The 25298-nt window shown below is 54.8% G+C and overlaps 1 protein-coding gene across 9 annotated transcripts in view; it reads left to right on the top strand.

Moving 5' to 3' along the window:
• Positions 1-19832, top strand: part of LOC105468571 (Rho GTPase activating protein 27) — a 42208-nt gene extending 22376 nt beyond the window's left edge. For 2 of the 9 annotated variants that reach the window (XM_024789116.2, XM_024789110.2), the window contains exons 5-20: positions 6995-7393; positions 7901-8083; positions 8325-8405; positions 8478-8561; positions 8671-8736; positions 8908-8975; positions 9295-9385; positions 10229-10333; positions 15681-15779; positions 16706-16817; positions 16947-17069; positions 17153-17251; positions 17454-17531; positions 17621-17755; positions 17890-17995; positions 18105-19832. In XM_024789116.2, the coding sequence (XP_024644884.2) occupies positions 6995-7393; positions 7901-8083; positions 8325-8405; positions 8478-8561; positions 8671-8736; positions 8908-8975; positions 9295-9385; positions 10229-10333; positions 15681-15779; positions 16706-16817; positions 16947-17069; positions 17153-17251; positions 17454-17531; positions 17621-17755; positions 17890-17995; positions 18105-18282 (2007 nt within the window). In that variant the 3' untranslated portion in view covers positions 18283-19832. Of the gene's footprint in view, positions 1-1759; positions 2890-6994; positions 7394-7900; positions 8084-8324; positions 8406-8477; positions 8562-8670; positions 8737-8907; positions 8976-9294; positions 9386-10228; positions 10334-15680; positions 15780-16705; positions 16818-16946; positions 17070-17152; positions 17252-17453; positions 17532-17620; positions 17773-17889; positions 17996-18104 lie in introns of those variants that run through there. The other 7 variants (XR_011615901.1, XR_011615900.1, XM_071083320.1 and 4 more) reach the window with 6 other exon arrangements.
• Positions 19833-25298: the final 5466 nt, after the last annotated feature.

Genomic DNA, 25298 nt, shown 5'->3' with positions numbered 1-25298 from the left:
TGGGCATGGTGACAGGCACCTGTAATTCCAGCTACTCAGGAAGCTGAGGCAGGAGAATCACTTGAGCCTGGGAGGCAGAGATTGCAGTGAGCTGAGATCGAGCCACTGCACTCCAGCCGTGGTAACAGAGTAAGACTCCATATTGGAAAAAAAGAAAAAAAAAAAAACAGATTATACTGAGCCGTGGTGCCTCACCTGGGAGGCACAGTCAAATCACCCAAGGAGGCTTCAAATTAAACACTTTCCCCAGGTCCCAGTCCAAACCACTTCCATCAGAATCTCAGAGGGCTGGGCTAGGCACGGCTCCCCAAAGCCTACTGAGGCCTGAGGCCCAGGACTCTGTGGGGTCACCCCCAGCTCCCCCGATCCTGCCCCTGGACATGTAGCTCTGGGTCAGGACAGGATGGTTAAGGGGAGACCCAGTTTCTGTCCTGGAGAACATGTGTCCGGGGGAGGGACCTGTCATGTGGACATAGCTGAGCTCCTTGAGGCAAAGATCACCATTCTTTCCGGCCCCCCCTCCACCTGGCCTGGGTGGCACAGAGCACATTCACTGAGTCAACAAAGGACACCGTGTCCCCTCACCAGCCCCTGAGTCAGTTCCTGGACCAAGTCCTGGTTTGGAGGCGTTCATTTTGCCTCTAGCCCCAGAGGACTGGGTCTTCCTAGTGCACCTGCTCCTGCCCCAGCACTTCCTATGAGGGTTTGGGAGGGAAGAGTGAGGTCAGAGTGGGGAGAGGAGGGGTGTTGTGCACCTGGTTTGTTCTAGAACCTCCCCTGATCCTCCCCCTTGTGCCTCTCAGAGGCATGAGGGTGTGGTGGAGGGAGGCAGACCCCACTGGGGAGCCACTGTGGTCATCACCTCCTCTCGCTGGGGGAAGGGAAGCCCAGACAGGGCCTGAGAGCCAACTTCTGTGGCTAAGAGCAGGCAGGAACTGTGTGAGTTTGTTCAGTCCCTATAGTTTGGGGCTGGAGCTCCCTGGGAGACCCCCATCATGGGGGCCCAGCTTCCTACTGGGGAAGAGAAGCAGGTGAGATGCCAGGTGAGTTGCTGGCTGCCCGTTCTGTAGTCCCAGCCCTGACACTGACACTCCTGGCCCCGGGCACAGGGAGTCCCTGCCCCCCATTCTACCTGCAGGGCAGTGCTGAGGGCCTGAGTTCCACACCTGTCCTCCTCTCTCCCCTCCCCACCCAGCTCCTCCCTGGTGGCTCAGAGTTTCTGGCCTCTCTGGAATTTACAGAGGCTCTTCCTGTCTCTGGGACCTGGTTGCATATCCCTTGGTGACCTGTCATATGCACGCACACGTGTGTGTGGTGTGTGTGTGTATGTGTGTGTGAGTCCGCATCCCTGGCCTCAGGGTGGGGACAGAGAGGTGGGTCAGGTGTGTGATAAGCATGAGGCCTCCAACCTTCTGTGATTCCTGCTGTCCTCCGCCCTGCTAGGGAGGAGGGGATTAGTCTACCCCTGGGGTCTGGGCTTCTGAGTCAGGCACAGGGAATGGGACACTGGTACGAGAGCTTTTGCGGGCAGAGCAGGGCATGGGGCCCAGTCTTGCTCCTAGTGTGATCTCTCCAAGTGTCTCATGCCCCACATTCGCACTGTGCCTGGCTCTGCTTGGGGTCCTTGTCCCCAGCCCACAATGGGTACAGGAGAGGAGGGGCTGAGGGACACGGCAGGAGAGAAAAACAGAGCCAGGGTGGGGGCCGGAGGAGGAAGAATGGGCCTGGAGTGGGAGGGCGGGGGTCAGAGTCTGACCTGGAAGGGAGGTGGCCTTCAGCAGGGGTGGGCTGGTGGGCTTAGTGCTGACTGACCCTTAAGCCTGGAGAGGAAGCACTTCTGAGGGAGGAGGGAAGACAAGATGGGCCTATGGGCTCAGAGGAGGGGCTGCGACTTCTCACTCAGGCCATGCGGCTGGGGTCTAACACCCCCCACGAGGGGGGTGAAGGGAAGAGAGGCCAGGGAGAAGATCTAGCCTTCCTCCTGGGAGAAGCTGGTGCCTGGCCCTCTTCTCTGGGTCCTTAGAGAAGAGGGGACAGGCACGGGCATACTTGCACATGTGTGTGGACACGCAAGTGGGAGTGGGCCCATGTGGGCATGCAGGCAGGGGAGGGCACATGCATCTTGGTGATCGAGTCTGGAGGAGACAGACCCAGGTGGTCAGGCGGGCAGATAGTGGTGTGGTCAGAATCCTTCCTGTCCTCCTCGGGGCTGGCACAGTCCAGACGCCAGCTCCCTGTGATATCACATCTGCCCAGACCCCTTCCTCTTTGGGAACCCTTCCCCTCCCCCCACAAGCTTCCTCTTTCCCATCACACCCTCCCTGGGCCTAGAGGGAGTGGACAACCACTCATTGTCCTGTTTCCGCTCCAGGAGCCACTCCAGGCCAGCCCAGGCCCCCAGCACTCAGCACCCGCTCTGCCCGCCCTGTCTGTGCAGTGCGCCCCTCCCCCACAGGCTCAGCCGTGATTCTCTCTGTGCAGTTTGTGCTGTGCCTGGGTCTGGCCGTGATCTTCCCCTGTGCAGCCCACACCATGGCTATGTCTGGGCCTGGGATGCGGCTCACTGGTCATTAGAGCACTGAGTGGGGCAGCCAGCGGTGTTTCTAGAAGCATAAAAATACCCCCAACCTGAGGCCCCTCCACCCCACCCGCCCCAACACAGGCAGCACTTCCGCAGACCTGACAGGAAATGGGCTGGAGTCTCAGCCTCCCGCCATCTCGAGGCAACTTCTTGTTTCCCTGTTGCCCTGTGCCAGCACTGGGGTAGTGCCCCCTGGACTCCACCCCCAAAACCTTCCCAGGGCTCTGTCCCTGCAGCTCGGAGGGGCCAGGATGGTGGACATGATCGCCAAAGTGACTAGGAGGCAGAGTCAAGCCTTGCGGGCACAGGTAGGGGACGCTGGGGTCAAGGGGTGCCCCATTGACCTCTACCCCAAGCCCTGTTAGGAGCTGGGCGAGCTGGGGCTCAGAGCAGGGAGCCTCTTGGAAGTTGGGGCTCATACTTCCTTTTCTCTTTCCTTCTTAGAGGCCCTGCCCATCCAAGAGGAGGTCAGCTTGGGGCAAGAGTGGCAGAGCTGCCACCTGCTTGTGGACAGGGCAGGGAACTGGAGACAAGGGGTGAACCACTGTAAGGAAGTGCCAGGGGGCTGGGCAGCCTGGAGCTTGACAGCCAGGTCCCTCTTGGCTCCTCCTCTGGCCTGGGGTGGGAAGGCCACTTCTTGTCTCTAGGATGCGGCCCAAGAGCCTTTGGCTCTGTGGTCAGGCCCCTGCTTATGAGCTGCATCTGGGTCTTGCTGGGCCTCCACACACAGGAGCAAGGAGGAGGGTAGGGGCGGCAGGCGCTGCTGTAACTCCTTGAAGCCCAGAGGATGTGGAGGGCGTGACTGCACCTGGCCCCAGGAGCTGGTCAGAACCCAGCTGAGGCTCTGCCAGGAGGGGAGGCATCTCTAGCTCAGCACTGCGCGGGGTCTGCAGAGTTCTAGAGTTCAAAGGGGCCTGAAGGACGCTGCAGTTCAACGCCCACCACAGGGCTGTGGCTTCCCTAACGGGGAGTAGGCTCTGCTCAGTGACCTCCAGCGAGAGTCCCCCACTACCTCCAGAAGCAGCCCGTGTCTCTGGCAGCCCCAGTCCTCAGAATACTTCCTTTAGAGGAATGCTGCTCTGCCCCTGCAGCGTGATACCACGTCTTCTCTTCCTTGTGACAGCCCTGTCATGCTGGGGACCTAAACTTCTACCTCTCAAATCTCTTCTGTACCTGCTGGGGATGTTCCTTTGTGTGAAGACCCCATCAACCTCACTGGCCTGGGACTCCTTGGGAACTCAGAGCCACAGCCCACAGCCTGCCAAGTAGAAACTCCTGCTCCAAAGAGCCTGCTCCTTATCAGCTCATCCACCCCTGGTGGGGCCTTTCAACCCCTGCCCCAGTGGGTTCAGCTGGGAGGATGGCAGGTGTGTCTGGTTCCTCTGCCTTCCTCTCCCGGCTGCTTCCATCCTGCCCTCCCCAGGAATCTCCTGGTTTCTGTGGCTCCAACCTTCCTCCTCAGAAAACTCAGCTCATTCCAGGCTCTCCTGCCATGTCAGGCGTGTTTGCTGCTGAAACTTGGCATGGGTTAGACTTGCGTACTCAAGCAGTAAGTGTTTGTGGCAGACCTGCTGGGTGCTTCAGGGCATTGGCCCAGCTGCTGGGCGGCAAATGAAATCAGCTACATTATCCTTAGTCTTGCTCTCAAGAAAATCCTGCCTTTTGGGGCAGAGGAGGTGGGCAGATGGCTGGACAACTGGCTGCCCACCAAGGCAGAACGCCATTGGGCCCCACCAGAGCAGTGAGCAGAGTGCCAGCAGGTTTGGCCTCTCCCTGGAGAGGCTTATCAGCTAAGCACCATGAGAGAGCAGGATTTGGGTAGGCAGAGAACCAGAGAAGGGAATTCCAGGCTGAGGGAATGGCTGGAGCAAAGGCGTGGAGGTGGGAGAATGCCTTTTCTGTTGGGGGCCAGTGAGAGTCCTGTTGTGGTTGGACTACAGGATGCCACATCAGGGCTGTGGTGGGGGCAGAGAAAGGAGAAGTGGGCTGGCGGGTCCCCTCTCAGCCACACAGGAGCCTAGAGGAAGGGGAGAGGAGCGAAGAACTGATGGGCTGGGATCCCCAGCTCTCCCTGACCCCTGGGCACCTGGGGACCAGCACCCTGTCTAAAACTGTAACATCCTCTTCTTTGACAGTGTTTTCCTTTCTTGCTTAGCAGTGATCAGCACTGACATGCTGTCCATTTACTCATCACCCCGCCATTTACACACAGGTGCACTTGAGTGCCAGCTCTGCCGGGGAGGGATTTGTGTCCCTTTTTCACTGCTGCATTCCCCGTGCCTCGAACAGTGCCTGGCGCAGAGCAGGCAAATCTTTGTTGGGTGAACGAATGTTCTTCTTTTCCTTATTCTTTTTGTTGTTTTGGCTTGCTTTGCTTTTTTAGCATCAGTTTGGTGAAAAATGAATTTTTTTTTTTGGCATCTGCCTAAGGCTCAGGGAGAGGCCACCTTGAACAAGTGCTTCCTCTTTCGAGGAGTTTACAGCTTAGTGACGGTGTCACAGTCAGCAGAGGAACTTCTGTGATTTTTTTGAAAGTTTTGTAGTACAAAATTTTGAGGCTGCAGGAAAGTTCAAAGAAAACAAAACAAAAATAAACCCCTATAATCACAGTGCTCAGAGGGACCTCTGTTAGCATTTTGGAAAGTTTCTGAAAACAAAAATTGAAATGTAGAAATCCGCTTTCCCCTGAAGTTCTGCGTATGCTTAGAAAATAGTAATCGGCCGGGTGCGGTGGCTCGTGCCTGTAATCCCAGCACTTTGGGAGGCCGAGGTGGGCGGATCACCTGAGGTCAGGAGTTCAAGACCAGCCTGGCCAACAGGGCAAAACCCCATCTCTACTAAAAATACAAAAATTAGCCAGGTGTGGCGGCGCACGCCTGTAATCCCAGCTACTCGGGAGGCTGAGGCATGAGAATCACTTGAACCTGGGAAGCGGAGGTTGTAGTGAGCCAAGATCACACCACTCTACTCCAGTCTGGATGACAGAGAGAGACTTTGTCTCAAAAAAAAAGAAAAAAGAAAATAGTAGTAATGCCATGCTGCTGCCTGGGGTTCGAGAATGTAGTCGTCTGTCCCTCTGTGGGACTGAGGGTGCTGGGCTGAATGTAGGGGCACGGGGATGGGGGGAATCTCGGGAAAAGGCTGGAACCTGGCACCTGAGCTGAGTCCTGACGAAGGAATTGGAGTCAGCCAGGCATAAAAAGGGGTGGAGATGGGCCTGGGCAGGCTGCAAATGAGCCTAGGCCTGGAGGAAACACAGCAGGGAAGGTGGGAACCTCTAGCAACTGGTGCTACTGGAGCGTAAAGTTCAAGGCAAGGGGCAAGGAGTGGCAGGAAATAATAGTGGAAGCACAGGCCGGTGAGGGGACTGTCTCTTGTGCCTGGTTAAGGGCTTAGACTTTGCCCTGCAGCCAGCAGGGAGCTCTGAGGTGTGAATCAAGAGAGCCTCTGTTCTGGGAGGCTTAAGCATGGCTAGGTTTATCTTCTATGTGATTGAACCCCCAGCTGCCCTCACTCTCCTTTGGGGTGTGGGAAAATGATTCACCTCTCTTTGCCCCTCCATTCTCCAGCCCATCTGGCTGTCCTCTCTCCCTCTCTTGTCTGGAATTGGTTCTGACACCTGCAAACTTCACCTTGAAAAGTTCAGTCCCCAAATCCAGACACGGTACTGAGTCCAGTCCCAGAGCTTTCTGGGCTGGGAGGGAGGTGGGGTGGGAACTCTTAATGGGGCTTTAAGAATACAGCTTGAACCCGGGAGGCGGCTGTTATAGTGAGCCGAGATTGCACCACCACACTCCAGCCTGGGCAACCAAGCAAGACCCCATCTCCAAAAAACAAAAAAAGAATGCAGCAGGGCCTTGAATGGGCACCACAAACAGGGGCATGCCCCAGGCCACTTCTCAGTTCCTGCCCAACCTCTGACTTGCCTCTGTGAGTACACAGTTGTGAGAACTGGGTTATCAATGTTTTATTATTGTTGATAAATATAGTTAATGTAATTGACCCACCCATCTGGGGCACTGAATACTTTACAAAGCACTTCCAAGAGCATTTCCTCATTCACTCTTCACTGCAATTTCCGGAATGGGCAGAGCAGACATGTTACACCCAGGAAACTGAGGCAGAGAGGTAGTGTGACTTTTCAAAGGTCACCCACGGGGCTAAAGCTCAGGGAGAGGCCACTTCAAACAGGCGCTTCCCCTTTCAGGGAGTTTACATATTAGTGATGTTGTCACAGTCAACAGAAGAACCTCTGTGATTTTTAAAAAGCTTTGTTGTACAAAATTTTGAGGCTGCAGAAAAGTTTAAAGAAAATAAAAACAAACCCCTATAATCGCACTGCCCAGAGGGGACCTCTGTTAGCATTTTGGAAGGTTTCTGAAAACACAAAATTCCTCCTTTTTCCTCCCACAGGTGGACGACCCCCCGGAGCCCGTGTACGCGAACATAGAGAGGCAGCCCCGGGCCACTTCGCCGAGCGCTGCTGCGGTCCCCCTCCCCAGCCCAGTGTGGGAGACGCACACGGACGCGGGCACCGGGCGCCCCTACTACTACAATCCAGACACGGGAGTTACCACCTGGGACTCGCCCTTTGAGGCTGCCGCCAGCCCAGCCACCTCCCCTGCCTCGGTGGACAGCCACGTGAGCCTCGAGACCGAGTGGGGCCAGTACTGGGATGAGGAGAGCCGCAGAGTGTTCTTCTACAACCCGCTGACGGGCGAGACGGCCTGGGAGGACGAGGCCGAGAACGAGCCCGAGGAGGAGTTCGAGATGCAGCCGGGCCTGAGCCCTGGCAGCCCCGGGGACCCGCGGGTGAGGGGCAGGGCCAGAGTGGGCGGGTCTACCTCTGAGCTCCTCTGATCCTGCCTCCTGCTCCCAGAGGCCCAGGGACACATGCGTGAGGGGTGGTGATGGGTGGGCAGGGCTACCTCTGAGAGCCTTTGACTCCTCCTCCTGCTCCCACAGACCCAGGGACCCCAGGGTGAAGGGCGTGGCTGGAGTGGGCGGGGCTACCTCTAAGCACTTCTGATCCCGCCTCCTGTTTTATAGACCCAGGGAGCACAGGGTTGGGGCAGGGCTGGAGTGGGCGGGGCTACCTCTGAGTGCCTCTGACGCCTTCTGCTCCCACAGCCCCAGGGACCAGAGGGTGAGGGGCGGGGCTGGAGTGGGCGGAGCTACCTCTGAGTATCTCTGACTCTACCTCCTGCTCCCACAGCCCCAGGGACCAGATGGCAAGGGGGTGGGCCTGGTCCAAAACGGCAGGGCTAGCGGGCAGTGCTGGCAATCAGAGCCTCTGACTCTACCTTCTGTTCCCCACAGCCCCCCACCCCGGAGACGGACTACCCCGAGTCACTGACCAGTTACCCCGAGGAGGACTATTCTCCCGTGGGCTCCTTTGGTGAGCCCGGCCCCACCTCTCCCTTGACCACACCCCCCGGCTGGTCTTGTCATATCAGCCAGGACAAGCAGACGCTCTACACCAACCACTTCACCCAGGAGCAGGTAGGCGAAGCGGGCAGATGGACCCGGCCAGCCTCGGAGTCCTCCCCACAACCTTCCTCACTAATAGGTCGCCTGAGTGCTCTAAACTGTAGCTCCCACACAGAGCCTAAACCCGTCAAACGCATCACCTGCACCTGCCCCTCCAGACTCCCTGGTGCTGTCTTGGAACCTGGTTGGAGGGGACCTTTTCCTCCCTTCTCATGAGCGGGGCGGGAGGCCCTGACCGTTCCTCTCCCCACAGTGGGTGAGGCTGGAGGACCCCTACGGGAAGCCATACTTCTACAATCCAGAGGACTCCTCCGTTCGATGGGAGCTGCCCCAGGTAACAACCTGGGGAAAGGGGGGTGCTGGGGAGAGAGGAAGAGATCACATACGACTGTGTCTTTCTCCCCAGGTCCCTGTCCCTGCCCCTCGAAGCATCCATAAATCCAGCCAGGATGATGACACCCCAGCCCAGGCCAGCCCTCCAGAGGAGAAGGTAGGGGAGGAGCCATTGAGGTCCTGGCAGGACCACCACAGTAGCACTAGGGGGCTTCTGGAGGTCCTGGGAGAAGGGACTGGGCAGGACATATCTGTCTTCCCCACAGGTCCCTGCAGAGCTGGATGAGGTTGGGAGCTGGGAGGAAGTCTCTCCTGCCACAGCTGCTGTGAGGGTAGGCATCACCCCTACCCCCAGCCAGGTGGTGGGGCTGGCGAGGAGGGTTCAGTGGGGCCATGGGCCCAGACCATAGAGAGTGGCAGCTCAGCAGGTGACCAGCCTCTACTCCCCATAGCTCACCCCTTAACTACCCACTCTTGTACCTTCTCTCTCTTTTCTCTCTTAGACCAAGACGTTGGACAAGGCAGGGGTGCTCCATCGCACCAAGACGGCGGAAAAGGGAAAGCGGCTCCGGTGAGAGCCCATCTACACCCAGGCCGGGGCAGGGTGGGCCTTGGTGATGATGTTCACTGAGCACTTCCTATACGCCAGGCTCTTATTAATGCTCACAACAACTTCGTGAGTGGTCCTCTGTGGACACTGAGACACTGCGAGATAAAGTGACTTGCTCAAGGTCCCTTGGCTGCTAGGTGTTAGAGTCAGGATTTCAGCCCTCATAGTGGGATGCCCTAGCCTGTGTTCCTAAGCTCTGACTTGTTCCTGAGGTAGGAGGGGCCCTCAACCCAGGACCAAATCTAAGTCCTGCCACCCCAACTTCCCCACCCCCACCTAGAAAGAAGCATTGGAGTGCCTCCTGGACTGTGCTGGAGGGTGGCGTCCTGACATTCTTCAAGGACTCAAAGACCTCAGCTGCAGGCGGCCTGGTAAGGCCAGGCCCTCAGGGCAGGGACCACCCCATCTGCTTTTATTTATTTATTTACTTTTATTTATTTATTTACTTTATTTATTTATTTATTTATTTATTTATTTATTTATTTATTTTTGAGACAGAGTCTCACTATGTCGCCCAGGCTGGAGTGCAGTGGTGTAATCTCGACTCACTGCAACTTCTTCCTCCTGAGTTCTCCTGCCTTAGCCTCTTGAGTAGCTAGGACTATAGGCATGTGCCACCAGGCCCGGCTAATTTTTGTGTTTTTAGTAGAGATGGGGTTTCACTATGTTGGCCAATCTGGTCTTGGACTCGACTTCAGGTGATCCGCCCACCTCGGCATCCCAAAGTGCTGGGATTACAGACGTGAGCCACTGTGCCCAGCCCCCATCTGCTCTATCTAATCTGGCTTGGAGATGACGAGGTCTGAGGGAGTGGTCCATGAGTGTCAGAGGAGCTGGGCCTTGGCAGGAAGGGGGTGATGCTGGCAGCTTCACTCCAAGACGAGTAGTTTTAGCCCACCGGAGATGGGGAACAGTCTTGAGGGTGGCCAGCTCCAGTCTGGAGGGCAGGGAGGCTGGGGGCGGGCATACCTGCTTGCAGGGATGCAGACTGCACCCCTTTCCTGTCCTCCACTGGACGGGTGGACAGCAGTGGACAGGCCAGCCAGCAGGCTCTGTGGTTAAGAAGCATCAGGGTCTGGGTTCAGGAACCCTTGGGGCTCTTTTCCCCAGAGTCGTTTCTTGGCCATGCCGTAGACCCCATCCTATTCCTAGGGTCAGACTGCCACAGCAGACACATCTGAGGGCTCCCTGTGACCTTCCTCCCTCTCCCACAGAGGCAGCCTTCCAAGTTTTCCACCCCCGAGTACACAGTGGAGCTGAGGGGGGCCACTCTCTCCTGGGCCCCCAAAGACAAATCCAGTAGGAAGAATGTGCTGGAGGTAAGTAGCCAGGGTGGGGAGAAGGAGGGAAGGGGCTTTGTGATGCCTGTCAGCCCTCTGACAACTGTTGACCTGGAAATGACCTGGGGGTTTTTGATCCTTAGTTCCCTATGAGCCAACGCTGTGTGCAGCTTTTGGCTGTATTAATAGAGGTGGGAATCCAGAGCCAGAGAGGAGATATTGGTGCAGTTGTTGGCAGTGCTCTGGGACCCTTACTGTAGGCAAGCTCCAAGAAGGAGGACCTAGGAGGAATTGGGGCTACCATTCTCGGGGCTCAAGGCCAATGCTGCCCCCCAACCCCAGGGGACCTGTCCTGTGTTTCTAACATCACAGATTCTGCAGTTCCCTCTCCAGGAGTTGAGTTAATAATAATCCTTGCCCTGGAGGGTGGTGAGGAGTAGGGCCTCTGAGAGAAGAAATTCTCATGCCTAGAATGGCAGCCCTCATCCCAGCCTGAGAGAGACAGGAGGCTCCGTGTCCTTGGCTGCTTACTGTGACAGGCCTGGTTGGGAAACCTCTTTCTCCCCAGGTCCCCTTCCCTGCCCCTGAGCCAGAGCCCCATTTCTGACTGGACTGCATCCCCAGTGAGTAAACCAGGGCAGTGGAGAAGACTACCATGCTACCCCCTGAGGAAGGGAGAGAAGACGAAGGAAGGGTACTCCCAATGCCACACCCTTCACTGTCCACATGTTGTCTTGTTTTTAAACTACTCTTACCCTGACCTCAGTCCCTAGAAGGTTTGAGGCAGTTCACAACAGAAACATGTGTGGTGAACTGGCAAATTCACTGAAAAGCCAGGACCGCAAAAAACAAGTAAGAGATGGGACTCAAGATGGAGAGGAATTAGGGGGAGATGATGTACTAAGGTGGTGGTTACTGAAGAAAATTTAGCTCTGACTTTGCTGCTAGGGGAGGTGAAAAGAGAAGGGCTGTCAGGTGCATGTCTCTTTGTTGTTGAAAAAATAATAAAACCCACCCAGATGTTGAGGGAATCAAAGCTTTTTCCTAAGCCTTCACTCTTAAATTTCTTGTGTGTAGCTCCATGAACATGGGATCTAGAAGCACGCGGCAGGTACCCCGCAAAACAGCTCCAAGGAGGTTTAATTCAGGATCTGGGGCTGCTTCAGGTACCATCATTATGATAAGGCCAAGAGCGTGACCTCATGTCTGAGCTCAGAAAAAGCAATTCTGCAAGGAACCTGAGTGCATCGTTTCCTGATTATTCACCAAGCTCCATTCAGTTCTAGAGCCAGGATATCTACAAAGTAAAGTTGGAAAACTGGTTTCATCTCATGAGCCACTCTGATGAGTAGGTCTGGAGTCTTGTGAGGTTTTGTTTTTGTTTTTATTTTTTGTTTTTGTTTTTAGAGACAAGGTCTTGCTCTGTTGCCCAGCATGAAGTGCAGTGGCATAGTCATAGCTCACTAAAGCCACAAGCCCATGGGCTCAAGTGATCCTCCCACCTAAGGCTTCCAAGTAACTAGGACTACAGGCGTATTCCATCACATCTGGCTAATTTTAGTCTTTATAGAGATGGGGTCTCACTATGTTGCCCAGGCAGGTCTCAAACTTATGGCCTCAAGTGATCCTCCAGCCTCAGCCTCCCAAAGCGTTGGGATTACAGGTGTGAGCCACGGTGCCCAGCCTGGAGCCCTCCTTTTTTTTTTTTTTTTTTTTTTGAGACGGGGTCTTGCTCTGTCACCCAGGCTGGAGTGCAATGGCACCATCTCGGCTCACTGCAAGCTCCGCCTCTCGAGCTCATGCCATTCTCCTGCCTCAGCCTCCCAAGTAGCTGGGACTACAGGCGCTGGCCACCATGCCCAGCTAATTTTTTGTATTTTTAGTAGAGTTGGGGTTTCACCGTGTTAGCCAGGATGGTCTCGATCTCCTGACCTCGTGATCCACCCGCCTCAGCTTCCCAAAGTGCTGGGATTACAGGCATGAGCCACCACACCCAGCCGCCTGGAACCTTCTTGAGAAGAATTCTGAAGCCTTCTCTGGGCTTGGCAGGGTAGAGTTCTGTGATCAACTAACAATATCTGCCATGGTGTTAAATTGAGGAGTGACATCACCATTATTATTGTTGTTGTTGTTGTTGTTGTTAAGTTCTGTGATCAACTAACAATATCTGCCATGTGTTAAATTGAGGAGTGACATCGCCATTATTATTGTTGTTGTTGTTGTTGTTATTATTATTATTATTTGAGACAGAGTGTCACTCTGTTGCCCAGGCTGGAGTGCAGTGGCGCAGTCTTGGCTCACTGCAACCTCTGCCTCTTGGGTTCAGGTGATTCTCCTGCCTCAGCCTCCCGAGTAGCTGGGACTACAGGCACCTGCCACCACACCCAACCAATTGTTTTGTATTTAGTAAAGACGGGGTTTCACCATGTTGGCCAGGATGGTCTCAAACTACTGGCCTCAGGTGATCTACCCACCTCGGCTTCCCAAAGTGTTGGGATTACAGGCATGAGCCACCATGCCCGGTCTGAGACATCACCTTTGCTAGGCATGTTTCTCCCCTTACTTGAGGGATAGGGATATCCTTCAAACAGTTCTCGATGAAGTCATCACTGATGGGCTTTTGATGAAAGTTTCAGAATACGGCTTTCTGAGTTGTCTTTGCTGGCAAGGACTGGAAGGCAGGTGCTGCTCAGGCCAGTGGGAAGGTGGGCAGGCCTGAGTGGAAATCACGAGCCTCTGCCTCCTGGTTGACTGCTGGCCATCCTCCCTCCATGCAGGGTGGCCTGTAGGCAGCTCCAGGGTTTTCCTCAAGAGATAGCCCCAAATTTTATATCATTCAGGATGGATGGCTTTGTTGGACCCAGGAAATTTTCACAGCAGGTCTTCCTAGTCACCCCAAAGTCAGAGAAAACTTCAGCAACAGTCCCCCGAAAGCTGCTAGCATTTGCTTGTGCAGTCAGCAGGATAAATATTTTGTTAATTTGTTTGTTCTTAGAGACAGGGTCTTACTGTGTTGCCCAGGCTGGAGTGCAGTGGCCTGATCGTAGCTTACTGCAGCTTCTAACTCCTGGGCTCAAGTGATGCTGCCGCTTCAGCCTCTTGAGCAGATGGAAGTACAGGTGCACACCAGCATGCCTGGCTAATTTTTAAATTTTTTTCAGGCCGGGCGCGGTGGCTCAAGCCTGTAATCCCAGTACTTTGGGAGGCCGAGGCGGGTGGATCACGAAGTCAGGAGATTGAGACCATCCTGGCCAACATGGTGAAACCCCGTCTCTACTAAAAATACAAAAAACTAGCCGGGCGTGGTGGCGGGCGCCTGTAGTCCCAGCTACTCGGAGGCTGAGGCAGGAGAATGGCGTAAACCCGGGAGGCGGAGCTTGCAGTGAGCCGAGATCGCGCCACTGCACTCCAGCCTGGGTGACACAGCGAGACTCCGTCTCAAAATAAATAAATAAATAAATAAAATAAAAAATAAAATAAATTTTTTTCTAGGCATAGGGTCTCACTATATCGCCCAGGCTTGAACTCCTGGTCTCAGGGACTCCTCCCACCTTGCCCTTCCAAAGCACTAGGATTATGGGCATGGCTGGGGGCGAATATTTTGTGAAATACATTGCTATGTAATGATACAGCTTTGCCTTCTATGTGAAACTTGCAAATGTGAACTGATTATGTTCTGAGAGAGCTGCCAAAAATCATGGCTGTTGTTTTAGAAGTGTTGTCAAGCCATTCTCTGGGATAATCTTGAGCAGGGCTCTTTTGTCTGCTTTGATTAGAGTGAGGCTGTGTTATCTGCCTCTTGAAGGTTCTCTATCCTTTGCAGGGGAGGGCTAGGGGATGCAATATGCCATTTTCTTTTCTTTTCTTTCTTTCTTTCTTTCTTTTTTTTTTTTTTTGAGACAGAGTCTTGCTCTGTCGCCCTAGCTGGAGTGCAGTGGCACAATCTCGGCTCACTGCAACCTCTGCCTCCCGGGTTCAAACGATTCTCCTGCCTCAGCCTCCTGAGTAGCTGGGACTACAAGTGCATGCCACCAGGCCCAGCTAATTTTTTGTATTTTTGGTAGAGGCAGGGTTTCACTGTGTTAGCCAGGATGGTCTCAATCTCCTGACCTCATGATCTGCCCGCCTCAGCCTCCCAAAGTACTGGGATTACAGGCATGAGCCACCGTGCCCAGCCTCTTTTCATTTTAAAAAGCAGTTTAAATAGTCTTCAAGTATAAGTTTTAAAGGACAGCCAAAGACAGTCCACTCTGATTCTAGAAGTAGTGTCCTGAGGTCTGAGACAGTTTCTGTTGTCTCTGACTCTCACTGAACCGAAAGGGCAGGGTTGGTATGAGCTGTTGCAGCTAAACATTCACATTAACCTGGAACACTGGGTCCTCAGAGCCAGAGGCTGATGAGGGATCCATCTAAGCTGCCATCCAACTCAGAGAGGGCTTTGAGCATCAGTCCTGCGGTGGCAAGTTTCCATCTGGTGTTTTGTTTAATTTATTCTTCATGGTGAAGTGGGCTAACAGAAGATGTGCTGCCCAGGCTGGAGTGTGGGAGGTGGTGGGAACTCCTGGCTGCAGAAGGTGGGACAACGTTTCTGAGTCCTCAGTGTGTGTATGGGGAGGGGCAAGGAGAGACCTTGCTTTCTCTGGGATCAGCCATGATCTGCCTTCAAATCCTCGCTCCCTATTTTCACTGCTGCTTCTAGTAGACAGGAGTCTCAACATAGGAAGTTTCTGGGTTTTTTTTTTTTTCTTTGCGATGGAGTCTTGCTCTGTCGCCCGGGCTGAAGTGCAGTGGCGTGATCTCAGCTCACTGCAACCTCCACCTCCCGGGTTCAAGCAATTCTTCTGCCTCAGCCTCCCAAGTAGCTGGAATTACAGGAGCCCACCACCATACCCGGCTAATTTTTGTATTTTTAGTAAAGACGGGGTTTCACCATGTTGGCCAGGCTGGTTTTGAACTCCGGACCTCAGGTGATCAGCCTGCCTCGGCCTCCCAAAGTGCTGGGATTACAGGTGTGAGCCACTGTGCCTGGCCTCACATAGGAATTTTCTTTCACCTAGTTTGCAGGCCAGTGCTCTGCATGAGGCCTGCCATGTTCTGTGGTTTGCGGGGAGGCAAGATGGGGGAGGGAAAGTGTACCAGACAATTGAGCCATGCAGCTCTGTGCTCATCACTCACTAGCTGTGTGCCCATGAGGAAGCAGCTAAAACTTGCTGAGCCTCAGTTTGCTCATCTGTAACACAGAGACGCTGTCACCCACTGCTTTAAGCGAGGCAGAAGATCCAACACTTGGCCTGGGGTGAGGCCCTTGCTCCATTAAGCTCTGAGTGCCTACCCCCAGGGCAGACCCAGGGTACCAGAGATGACCCAGTGACTTGTGTCCCTCCAGCTGCGGAGCCGAGATGGCTCGGAGTACCTGATTCAGCATGACTCGGAGGCTATCATCAGCACCTGGCATAAGGCCATTGCTCAGGGCATCCAGGAGCTGGTAAGCAGAGCCCAGAGCCTCTAGGGGTGGTGGGGAGGTGGTGGCCATTCAGAGTGGGGCCTTCTGCTCAGGCTCAGGGAGCTCTAAGGTATCCGTGGGAAATGTAAATGCAGTCCCCCACTAATGGCTGGGATGGCAGGGTAGGCTGCTGAAGAAACTGCCTTCTGTAAGTCTGTGAATCCAGCCCTGGGGTTGGCGCTGCAGGAAGACTCTCCAGGTGACGGGAGGGGCACATTCTAAAGGAATTTCCCACTTCACAGGAAGCAGAAGGCCAAGTAAATACTCTGCAAGCCAACCAACGGCAGGCTGAAACTAGCAGATAAAATTTTAAAGGATTGATTTGAATAGTCGACCATTTTTTTTAGGGTTCAAAATACCAATTGCATAAGTAGAGCTAGGACAGGGGCTCTCTGACAACTACTGACCTGGAAATGACCTGGGGCTTTTTGACCCTTAATTCCCTATGAGCCAACATTGAGTGCAGCTTTTGGCTGTATTAATGGAGGTAGGAATCCAGAGCCAGAGAGGTGATATTGGTACAGTTGTTGGCAGTGCTCCGGCCACAGCTGGAGGTGCAGGCTCAGAACTGGGAGCCACGTATTGAGGAATGCTGACCTAGTTAGAGAAACTGAGGAAAACAGAGGAAGAAGGCTCCAGGTGGGTAGGGGTTGCCAGGATAGGAAGGGGTGTGGGAGAACAGGATGACTGTCTCTGCACCTTAAGGGCTCCATGCAGCTAAGGGAGGTGAATGTTCTCAGGCTCACTGGTGGAGGTAAGGAGAGTTAACCTGGTTAGGGAAGAGAGGACTCTTCGCTGAGGGTCTCCAGGCCATGCCTGTTGGGAGTGCATTTCGGGTCCCTTGCCCCATCCTGGAAGGACCCGAAGCTGGCTCAAGGCCCCACCTTTCTGAGGCTATGGGAATCCAGTCCGCAGAGCTGCCCCCAGAGGAGGAGAGCGAGAGCAGCAGAGTGGACTTCGGGGCGAGTGAGCGCCTGGGAAGCTGGCAGGAGAAAGAGGAGGACGCGCGGCCGAATGCAGGTGTGCGCAAGGCAGGATGGGCTGGGGGCTCCCAGGAGACCTCTCCTGGGGAATGGTGATTGCTGGGGCCTGCCTGGCCTGCCCCGGCGCTGCTGCTTCCTGACTCAGTCCTGCCTTCCCCCGCGGCAGCCGCGCCCGCCCTGGGCCCCGGGGTCCTGGAGAGCGACTTGAGCAAGGTCCGGTACAAGCTCCGCAAGTTCCTCCAGAGGCGGCCCACACTGCAGTCGCTGCGGGAGAAGGGCTACATCAAAGGTACCCGAGGCCTGCGGGGGGCAGGGACCCGGGGACCAGGACGGGGCGCAGGCTGGACGGGAACTGACGAGCCTCTCCCCTAGACCAGGTGTTCGGCTGCGCGCTGGCCGCGCTGTGTGAGCGCGAGAGGAGCCGGGTGCCACGCTTTGTGCAGCAGTGCATCCGTGCCGTCGAGGCCCGCGGTACGTGTGCTGTGGGGGTGAGGGAGGCAGGCAATGGGGTGCCCGCAGGTCTCCTGCCAGGACCGCAGGCTGAAGACCCCTGGATGGAAGCAGGGTCCAGGGGGAAAGTACGGGAGGCCTCGACTGGGAATCATAGCAGGGACCCGTAGCCCCACCCTACCCCCACCCCGGAACCCGGGATCAGCGTCTCCCTCTGCCCCAGGGCTGGACATCGACGGGCTGTACCGCATCAGTGGAAACCTGGCCACCATCCAGAAGCTGCGCTATAAGGTGGACCACGGTGAGGCCCGTCCCCACCCCCTGCCCCAGAGCCTGAAGGCGCGAGGGGTACTGACCTCCCTTCCATCCTCCTCCCTTCCTCTGGCACAGATGAGCGCCTTGACCTGGACGACGGGCGCTGGGAGGACGTCCACGTTATCACCGGCGCCCTGAAGCTCTTCTTTCGGGAGCTGCCCGAGCCCCTCTTCCCCTTCTCGCACTTCCGCCAGTTCATTGCGGCCATCAGTGAGCACCTGGGGCAGGTGGGGCGGATGGGGTAAGGGGCGTGGCGGGCCACCCCTTTAGCAGGCTCCCCTCGCCCAGCCGACACCCCCTACCTCCAGTTCCGACTCCCTCCCTCTAAACCTTCCTTCACCCAGAGTTGCAGGACCAGGCCCAGCGCAGCCGCTGTGTGCGCGACCTGGTGCGCTCGCTGCCGGCCCCCAACCATGACACTCTGCGGATGCTCTTCCAGCACCTCTGCCGGTGAGCCGGGAGTGCCGCGCGGGAAGGGGGAGGCAGGTCCAGGTCCCGGCTGGAGCCCCCCGCGCCTCCCTGCAGTTCCGAGCCCTGATCCCACCCACCCCTGCCGCAGGGTGATCGAGCACGGCGAGCAGAACCGCATGTCGGTGCAGAGCGTGGCAATTGTGTTCGGACCCACGCTGCTGCGGCCAGAGGTGGAAGAGACCAGCATGCCCATGACCATGGTGTTCCAGAACCAGGTGGTGGAGCTCATCCTGCAGCAGTGCGCGGACATCTTCCCGCCGCACTGACTGCGGGCCCGCGACTGGGGCGGCGGCCGAGGGCCTGCCACACAAGCTGGGTGGCGGAGGCCACGCAGCCCGGCCTTCTCTCTGGGACCTTCCGCCAGCGCACAGCCGCAGGCAGGTGTGACTTCTGCACCCTCGGTTCTGAGGGTGCGGTGACCCCTAGTGGGCAGTTTGCAAAATGTGATTCCTTCCCCCAACTCCCCATCACCCCCGCCACCCCTCTCCCCTCCCCCCTCCCCCCCCCCCACCCATCACGTCCTATTTGGGGGTTAATTCGGTTTTTTCTCTATTCCATCGCTCCTACTGTGCGTGCGCGATAGTGTGTGTTGGGGTGACAGTTGGAATTTCTGGAATGGTGGATGCTGGGGGGAGGAGTTTGATGGGGGGCTTCCTGGCTGCTTCTGGCCCTCACCTCGTGGAGGCCTTCACAGAGACCCTGTGGACCCTGTGCCGGCACTGTCCAGTCATGAAGCAGCTGTAACCACTTCCGTACTGTGGAAACAGGACTGAGCCAGTGTGGGCGGCTGAAGCTGTCCTCCTCAGGCCTCAGGATGACCTCCTGCCTGAGCCTCTCGCAGGCTGGCTGTGCGCCAGTTTCATCTGCTTTCCTGTTGGGGGTCCCGGGCCTCTGCTGTCCCCGACCCACTGATATTCTGTGCCAGGCTTCTTCCTATTCACCAAGTGCGCACCTCACATCTGCCACTGGGCATGCACCAGTTCCACACACAATCCCATTTTACAGACGAGGATGCTGAGGCCTGCAGCGGCAATGTGACTTGCTCAAGGTCCAGTGAGTGACCTCACTCCCCAGAAAAGGCTCCTCCCACACCAGAGCAGAGCCTGGGTAGGGGGAAATCAGTCCTTTCAGCTACCACCCTCCAACCTTTGGGCCTATGCGAAAGGAAAGGAACTAAACTGGGTGTGTTCTGTCTGGACCTGGGGAGGCCCCTGAAGGCAAAGAGGGAACCTGCCCCAGCTGTTCTGTCCTAGAGGAGGGGGACATAGCCCTAGCAGGAGCTTGCAGCCCCTTTTGGCACTCTGACACACAAGTATGCCCATCTGGGGCCCGCTTTGCCATGAAGAGCTGGGCAGGCCTGCAGGGTGTGGGGAAGGAGGACACAACCTCAAGAAAGGAAACATGAATCCCAGGGAACAGCGGGTCCCTTCCCTCCTCAGACACAAGCCACCTCAGCTTGTGGCTCTTGGCCCCCAGCCCCTCCCACCCACCTGTTCATTTATTCAACAGACAATGACAGCTCATATTTATTGGACATTAGCACCATGCCAAGCATTTGGCTTGGATTATCCCATTTGTTTCTCACAGCTGGTATTTATTGTCCGCTCTTCTGTGCCAGGTGCTGTGCTCTGGGCACGGGCACTGCACGGGCCCTGGTGGAGCTTGTGGTCTGACAGGCGAGGCTGACCCAAGCCCACCTCACTGCCAGCAGGGCCAGGGCGAGGGTACACACGGGGGTGTCACACCATATGTCTAAATATTTAAAAGTTATCAATCAAGCTAACAACTGTTAAATAAAATATGTTCTATTCTCCTACTTTGACAAATGTGTCTTGATAATGACCTGGAAGGCCAGGTTCTAATTTAAACGTCTTTGACTTTTCCAAGTTCCATGCCCAAATGTGGTGGTGGGAGAAGGCCAGGCCCTGGGCTCAGCCTTCCCTCTCATCTTCCCACCCACAGAGCCCTCCTCCCCCAAGCAGAGGCTCACGGGCACATACGTGGACATTGTAGTCTGTGTGTGCAAACTGTCCATAACCCCTGCAGCCAGCTGCCACTTGGCTACCCCACTGGTGACTTAGTCCACCCTTGAGGGGATGGGCTTGGAGCTATTTGGGGAGGGCATGCTGGGGCCCCATGTATCAGAAGCATGTTCTAAAGGGAGGGTCCAGGAATCAAGAGGGCCCCCCAGATTCCTCATCCTGTGGGGAGGGCCACAGGCACAGGAGCCTTCTGCAGAGGACCCATGGCAGGGACCCCTCTCATTTGAGTCCAAGGGTGAAACTAGACAGACAGTAAGTAGCTAATCACTTGGTTACCACATTTGTACAAGAGCTAGCAGAAGTGTAGGGTGCTCGGAAGGAGTGTCATGGGGTGTGAATGTTGCCCAGGGACCCAGGCGGTCTGGGGTCAGGCAGAGGGAGGTCCCTGTGGGCCTGGGGTTCCCCATCAGAGGGCAGATCTGGGCTCAGGCCACTTTTTGGCTAATATGAATAATGCTGCCATGAACACTCACGTACAAGTTTTTCTGTGGACATATCATTTCAGTCAGCCAGGGCTACCATAACAAAATACCATAGACTGGGTGGCTAAAACAACAGAGATTTATTTCTCACAATTTTGGAGGCTGGAAGTTCGAGTAAGGTGCCAGTACAGTCAGGTTCTGATGAGGGCTCTCTTCCTGGCTTGCAGACAGCCGCCTTCTCACTGTGTCCTCATATTGGCACAAAGAGAGTAAGCTCCAGTCACTTCCATTTATTACAAGGACACTAATCTCAACTTTATGGTCTTACATGAACCTAATCACCTCCCAAAGGCCCCGTCGATACCATCACATTGAGGGTTAGGGTTTCAACACATTAATGGGGTGGGAGGCACAAACATTCAGTCTATAACTCATGTTTTAATTCTCCTGTGGAATTTCCAGGAGTTTGCTGGATTAAATTGCTGGATTAAAAGGTAACTCTACCTTTAACCTTTTGAGGAACCATCAAATTGTTTTCTATAGCTGCACAATCTCCCACCAGTTGTGTTTGAGGGTTTCTGCTCCCTCTCGCCTTCTGCAACAATTGCTTCGGATCTTCATTCCCTCCAACTCCTGGCCCTCTTAGCCTTCGCTCTCTTATCAGGTGACCTACCTCCACCTCACGGAATAGTGGACACACTTAACATCCCACCACAAAGCTCAGCCCTCCCTCACCACGGCCTCCCTGGCCTCCTTTCCTCGGTACCTTAGAGCAGACATTTCTCCAGGGTACAGCTCACCTGTTTTTTCAGAAAATATCCACAATCGCTGGCCCCTCTTCTTGCTATTTAGCTGCTGTCTCAGGTTGAATGTCCCAGGAAACAGAGACGTTGGCAGGGGGCTTGCTGGGTCTGATCTCGTGACCAATGCCTGAGGGGCGGAGCCAGCAGGAGCCGCTGAGGGAGAAGCTGGGCTGGGGCACAGGCCCATTTAAGGCCTCAGCCACCCTATGGGAAGCTGTGGAGCTGGGACAGCCTCAGCCTTGTGCCCCATTGTGGCCAGGGGGCTGGGCCACTGGATGTGGGCTGCCTTGTAAGGTGGGAGGAGGGAGGGCATGGATTTGGGCAGAGCAGTTGTCTTCAGCCCAGGACACATCCTGGAGAGAGGCTCAGATGAGCACTATTGGCCACTGACCCTCCCTGTCCTTTGGGAAATCCTTGCTCAGTCCCGGAGGAGGGCATCTGAGAGGCACCCATGGTATCCACTACGTCGACTGGCCGCTTCCCCTCGCCACGGGAACGTGCTAAAGTGCCTCTCTCTGAAACGCCCCCCAACCCCACATCTCTCTGCAGCTGTCACCATCCTCCTCCTCCTCCTCCCCTTCGCAGCCAAACTTCTCAGAAGTCGTCTACACTCACGGTATCAATCCGCTTCTCTTGTTCGCTCCTCAGCCCCACTCCCCACACATCAGAGCACTTTTTTTCCCCTAAACTCACTGATTTCCCATTGATAGCTGCTGGATATTTGGGGGTCTGTGTATTAATTGCCTTTTTGGGGGCACCCTATCCCTGATGACCACCCCATCCCTGGAAATGTTCCCTTTCTCTTGGCTTGCACATTCCCCCTCGTTTTCCTCCCACCTCTGGCCATGCATCTCATTCTCTGCTGCACAGCCAGCACAGGCAGAGTCCTTGGGGCCCACCCCTCCCTGGATGAAACCGTCTACACCCATGGCATCAGCGACTCACTGATCCATAGTATCAGGCCTGACTGCTCTCTAAGCTCCCAATCCTGGTGTCCTCTGACAACCTGACATCTGCTCTGGGACGATCCCCAGCCCAAGACTGGATTTGTGATTTTCCCCAAACCTTGTACTCCTCATTTTACCTGTCCCAGGCAAAGGCTCCATCATGCCCTGAGTCAGGTGAGCCAGAAACCTGGGAATGTGGCCTACTCCCTCCATCTCATCTCTCTCTCCCACCTCCATACCCGATCTGTGTCTTGTCAGTCCTTCCTCTCTTATCCACCGCTTTCCATCACTAGGGCCCCTTCCTGGTCTAAGGGGCTAATATCTCCTGCCTGGACCCGGCAGCTCCCAGCCCCCTTCCCCATCCCATGTCCTCATTGCCCCCACCGCATCCAGCCTTATTTCAAAACACATGCCGGATTATATTATCACCCTGCATGAAAACCTTTCCACTCACCTAAGGAAAAGACGAAGCTTCAGCATGGCCTGCCTGGGGCTTGAACCTGCCCACCCCTCAGCCTTCTCTCGTGAACCAGTGTGAGACAGTGGCTCAGCGCATGGGCTCTCGAGTCAGGCTGCCTGGATTCAGATGTGAGCTCCACATTGCCCCTGCCAGATGGTTTTGGATTATTGACTCATTCCTTTGTGCCCGTTTTTTCATCTGGAGAATGGGGATGCAATAGCAGCACCAACCTCACAGGTGGTTGTGAAGATGCCAGGAGATGATACAAGGCTCTGAGAACACAGTCTGGCTGCAGTAAACACTTGCTGGGTCCTGTGCCTTACATGCTGTTCGGTTTACAGACTGCAGCTACACTGGCTTCCCATCGATTTCACAAATGTTTCACACTCCCCTCTGCCCCAGGACCTTTGCATGTGCTGTGCTCTCTTTGTAGTTCTCTTCTCCCTTTGCTTAGTCATCTTTTAGCACTGTGCTCAGGTAACTTCCTCAGGCAGCTCTTTCCAATGCCCGGCTAGGTCAGCGTTCTTTGTTACACACCATCAAAGACCCATATGTGCCGGGCGTGGTGGCTCACACCTGTAAGCACTTTGGGAGGCCGAGGCAGGCGGATCACAAGGTCAGGAGATCAAGACCACGGTGAAACCCCATCTCTACTAAAAATACAAAAAATTAGCCGGGCACAGTGGTGGGTACCTGTAGTCCCAGCTACTCAGGAGGCTGAGGCAGGAGAATGGTGTGAACCCAGGAGGCAGAGCTTGCAGTGAGCCAAGATTGTGCCACTGCACTGCAGCCTGGGTGACAGAGCGAGACTCCGTCTCAAAAAAAAAAAAAAAAAAAAAAAAAAGAAAAGAAAAAAAAGACCCATATGCTTCTCTTCTCTAAATTTGTCATTTTGCACTCATGTATCATGATTATTTATTGCTGTCTGAACCTCCTCGCCATGATACTATAAGCCCAGGACGGTGGGGACTCTGTCGTTGCTCACCATCGCATGCACAGTGCCTGGCACTTAAAAGGTGTTTAAGAGGCTGGGCGCGGTGGCTCACACCTGTAATCCCAGCACTTTGGGAGGCAGAGGAAGGCGGATCATGAGGTCAGGAGATCAAGACCATCCTGGCTAACACGGTGAAACCCTGTCTCTAGTAAAAATACAAAAAATTAGCCAGGTGTGGTGGCGGGCGCTTGTAGTCCCAGCTACTCAGGAGGCTGAGGCAGGAGACTGGTGTGAACCCGGGAGGCAGAGCTTGCAGTGAGCCAAGATCACGCCACTGCACTCCAGCCTGGGTGGCAGAGCAAGACTCCATAAAAAAAAAAAAAAAAAGGTGTTTAAGAGACACCCATTAACAAGCTGATACGTGAAAAGGAAGACAGCTGGAGTTCAGTCCCCAGCTCTGCCATTTCCTATCAAGTGATCTTGGGCAAGGGGTCCACTTCAGTGTGCTCATCTATAAAGTCAGGACATTCACGCCTACCTCAGACACTTCTCACCATTATAAAATGACATGTGCAGCACGCATGGCCCAGCACCTGGTGGTGGAATATTTGCACCTGGAGCACTTGCAAAGTCTTGGTAGTCTTTGTTCTCAGGCCCAAGGACAGTCCTGTGTCCTGGGGTGAGACAGCCTCTGCGGTGGGACCAGACGTGGAAGGGCTGTAGAGGACCCCTGGGGTGCTGCCAGATGCCTGGTGGACAGTAGGGCACACTGAGCCAGTGACTCTTTGGTTTCCAGGGCACTGGAGCTGTCCTTTTTCAAGTTTTCAGTCCAGCAGTGTTGTAGGGAAAGGTACTTTTGTCTGGTTTGGGCAAGAGCATCAGGAGCAGGAGACTGTCCCCTCAGGCCAGTACAGGAGGGGACCCACTGGTATCAACAAGAGAGGCCCTGCCAGGTAGAACGGGAGCCATGAGTGAGGTACAGCCCCCTGTGTCCTCCAAGAGTCCTGTGTCGTCCAAGAGTGGATATTCTTGTTTTGTTGCCAGTCTCAGAGCAGGGCTAGGTATATTAAGGGAGATGGCAAATGTCATTCCAGAAGAAAGGGCCAGCCCATGAAGGGCTCCTGTGCCCTGCTGGGAGAATGAACTTCATCCTTTATGGCCCACTGGATGCCACTAGTTGATGACCAGGTGGACAATATAGCCAGGGATGCTTTTCCCTTTTTATAAACTTTTTATTTTGAAAGAGTTATTGACTCGCAAGAAGTTACATAAATAGTACAGCGAGGTCTGGTGCAGCCAGTACCTGACTTCCCCTAGTGGTGCCATCTTACATAACCATTGTGCCTTATCAAAACCAGGAAAGTGATGTAACTAACTATAGACCTTGTTTGATTTCACCATTCTTTGCATGCACTCATTTTTGTTTATCTTTGTGTATAATTCCATGACATTTTATCACATGCATAGATTCGTATAGCCAGCACTGCAGCAACCAAGATACAGAATGTTCCATCATCTCAAAAGAAACTCCTTATGCTTCCCCTTTCCACTGACATCCTCCCGCTCCTTCCCTAATCCCTGGCAACCTTGTCTTTATCCATCTCTATAATTTGCTTCTTTTGAGAACGTTAATGGATGGAAATATACAGTAGGCAACCTTGCAAGGCTGGCTTT

Source organism: Macaca nemestrina, chromosome 17 (assembly GCF_043159975.1).
Source record: "Macaca nemestrina isolate mMacNem1 chromosome 17, mMacNem.hap1, whole genome shotgun sequence".
In the NCBI taxonomy this organism is placed as follows: Eukaryota; Metazoa; Chordata; class Mammalia; order Primates; family Cercopithecidae; genus Macaca; species Macaca nemestrina.
This window is presented reverse-complemented; position numbering and strand designations above follow the sequence as displayed.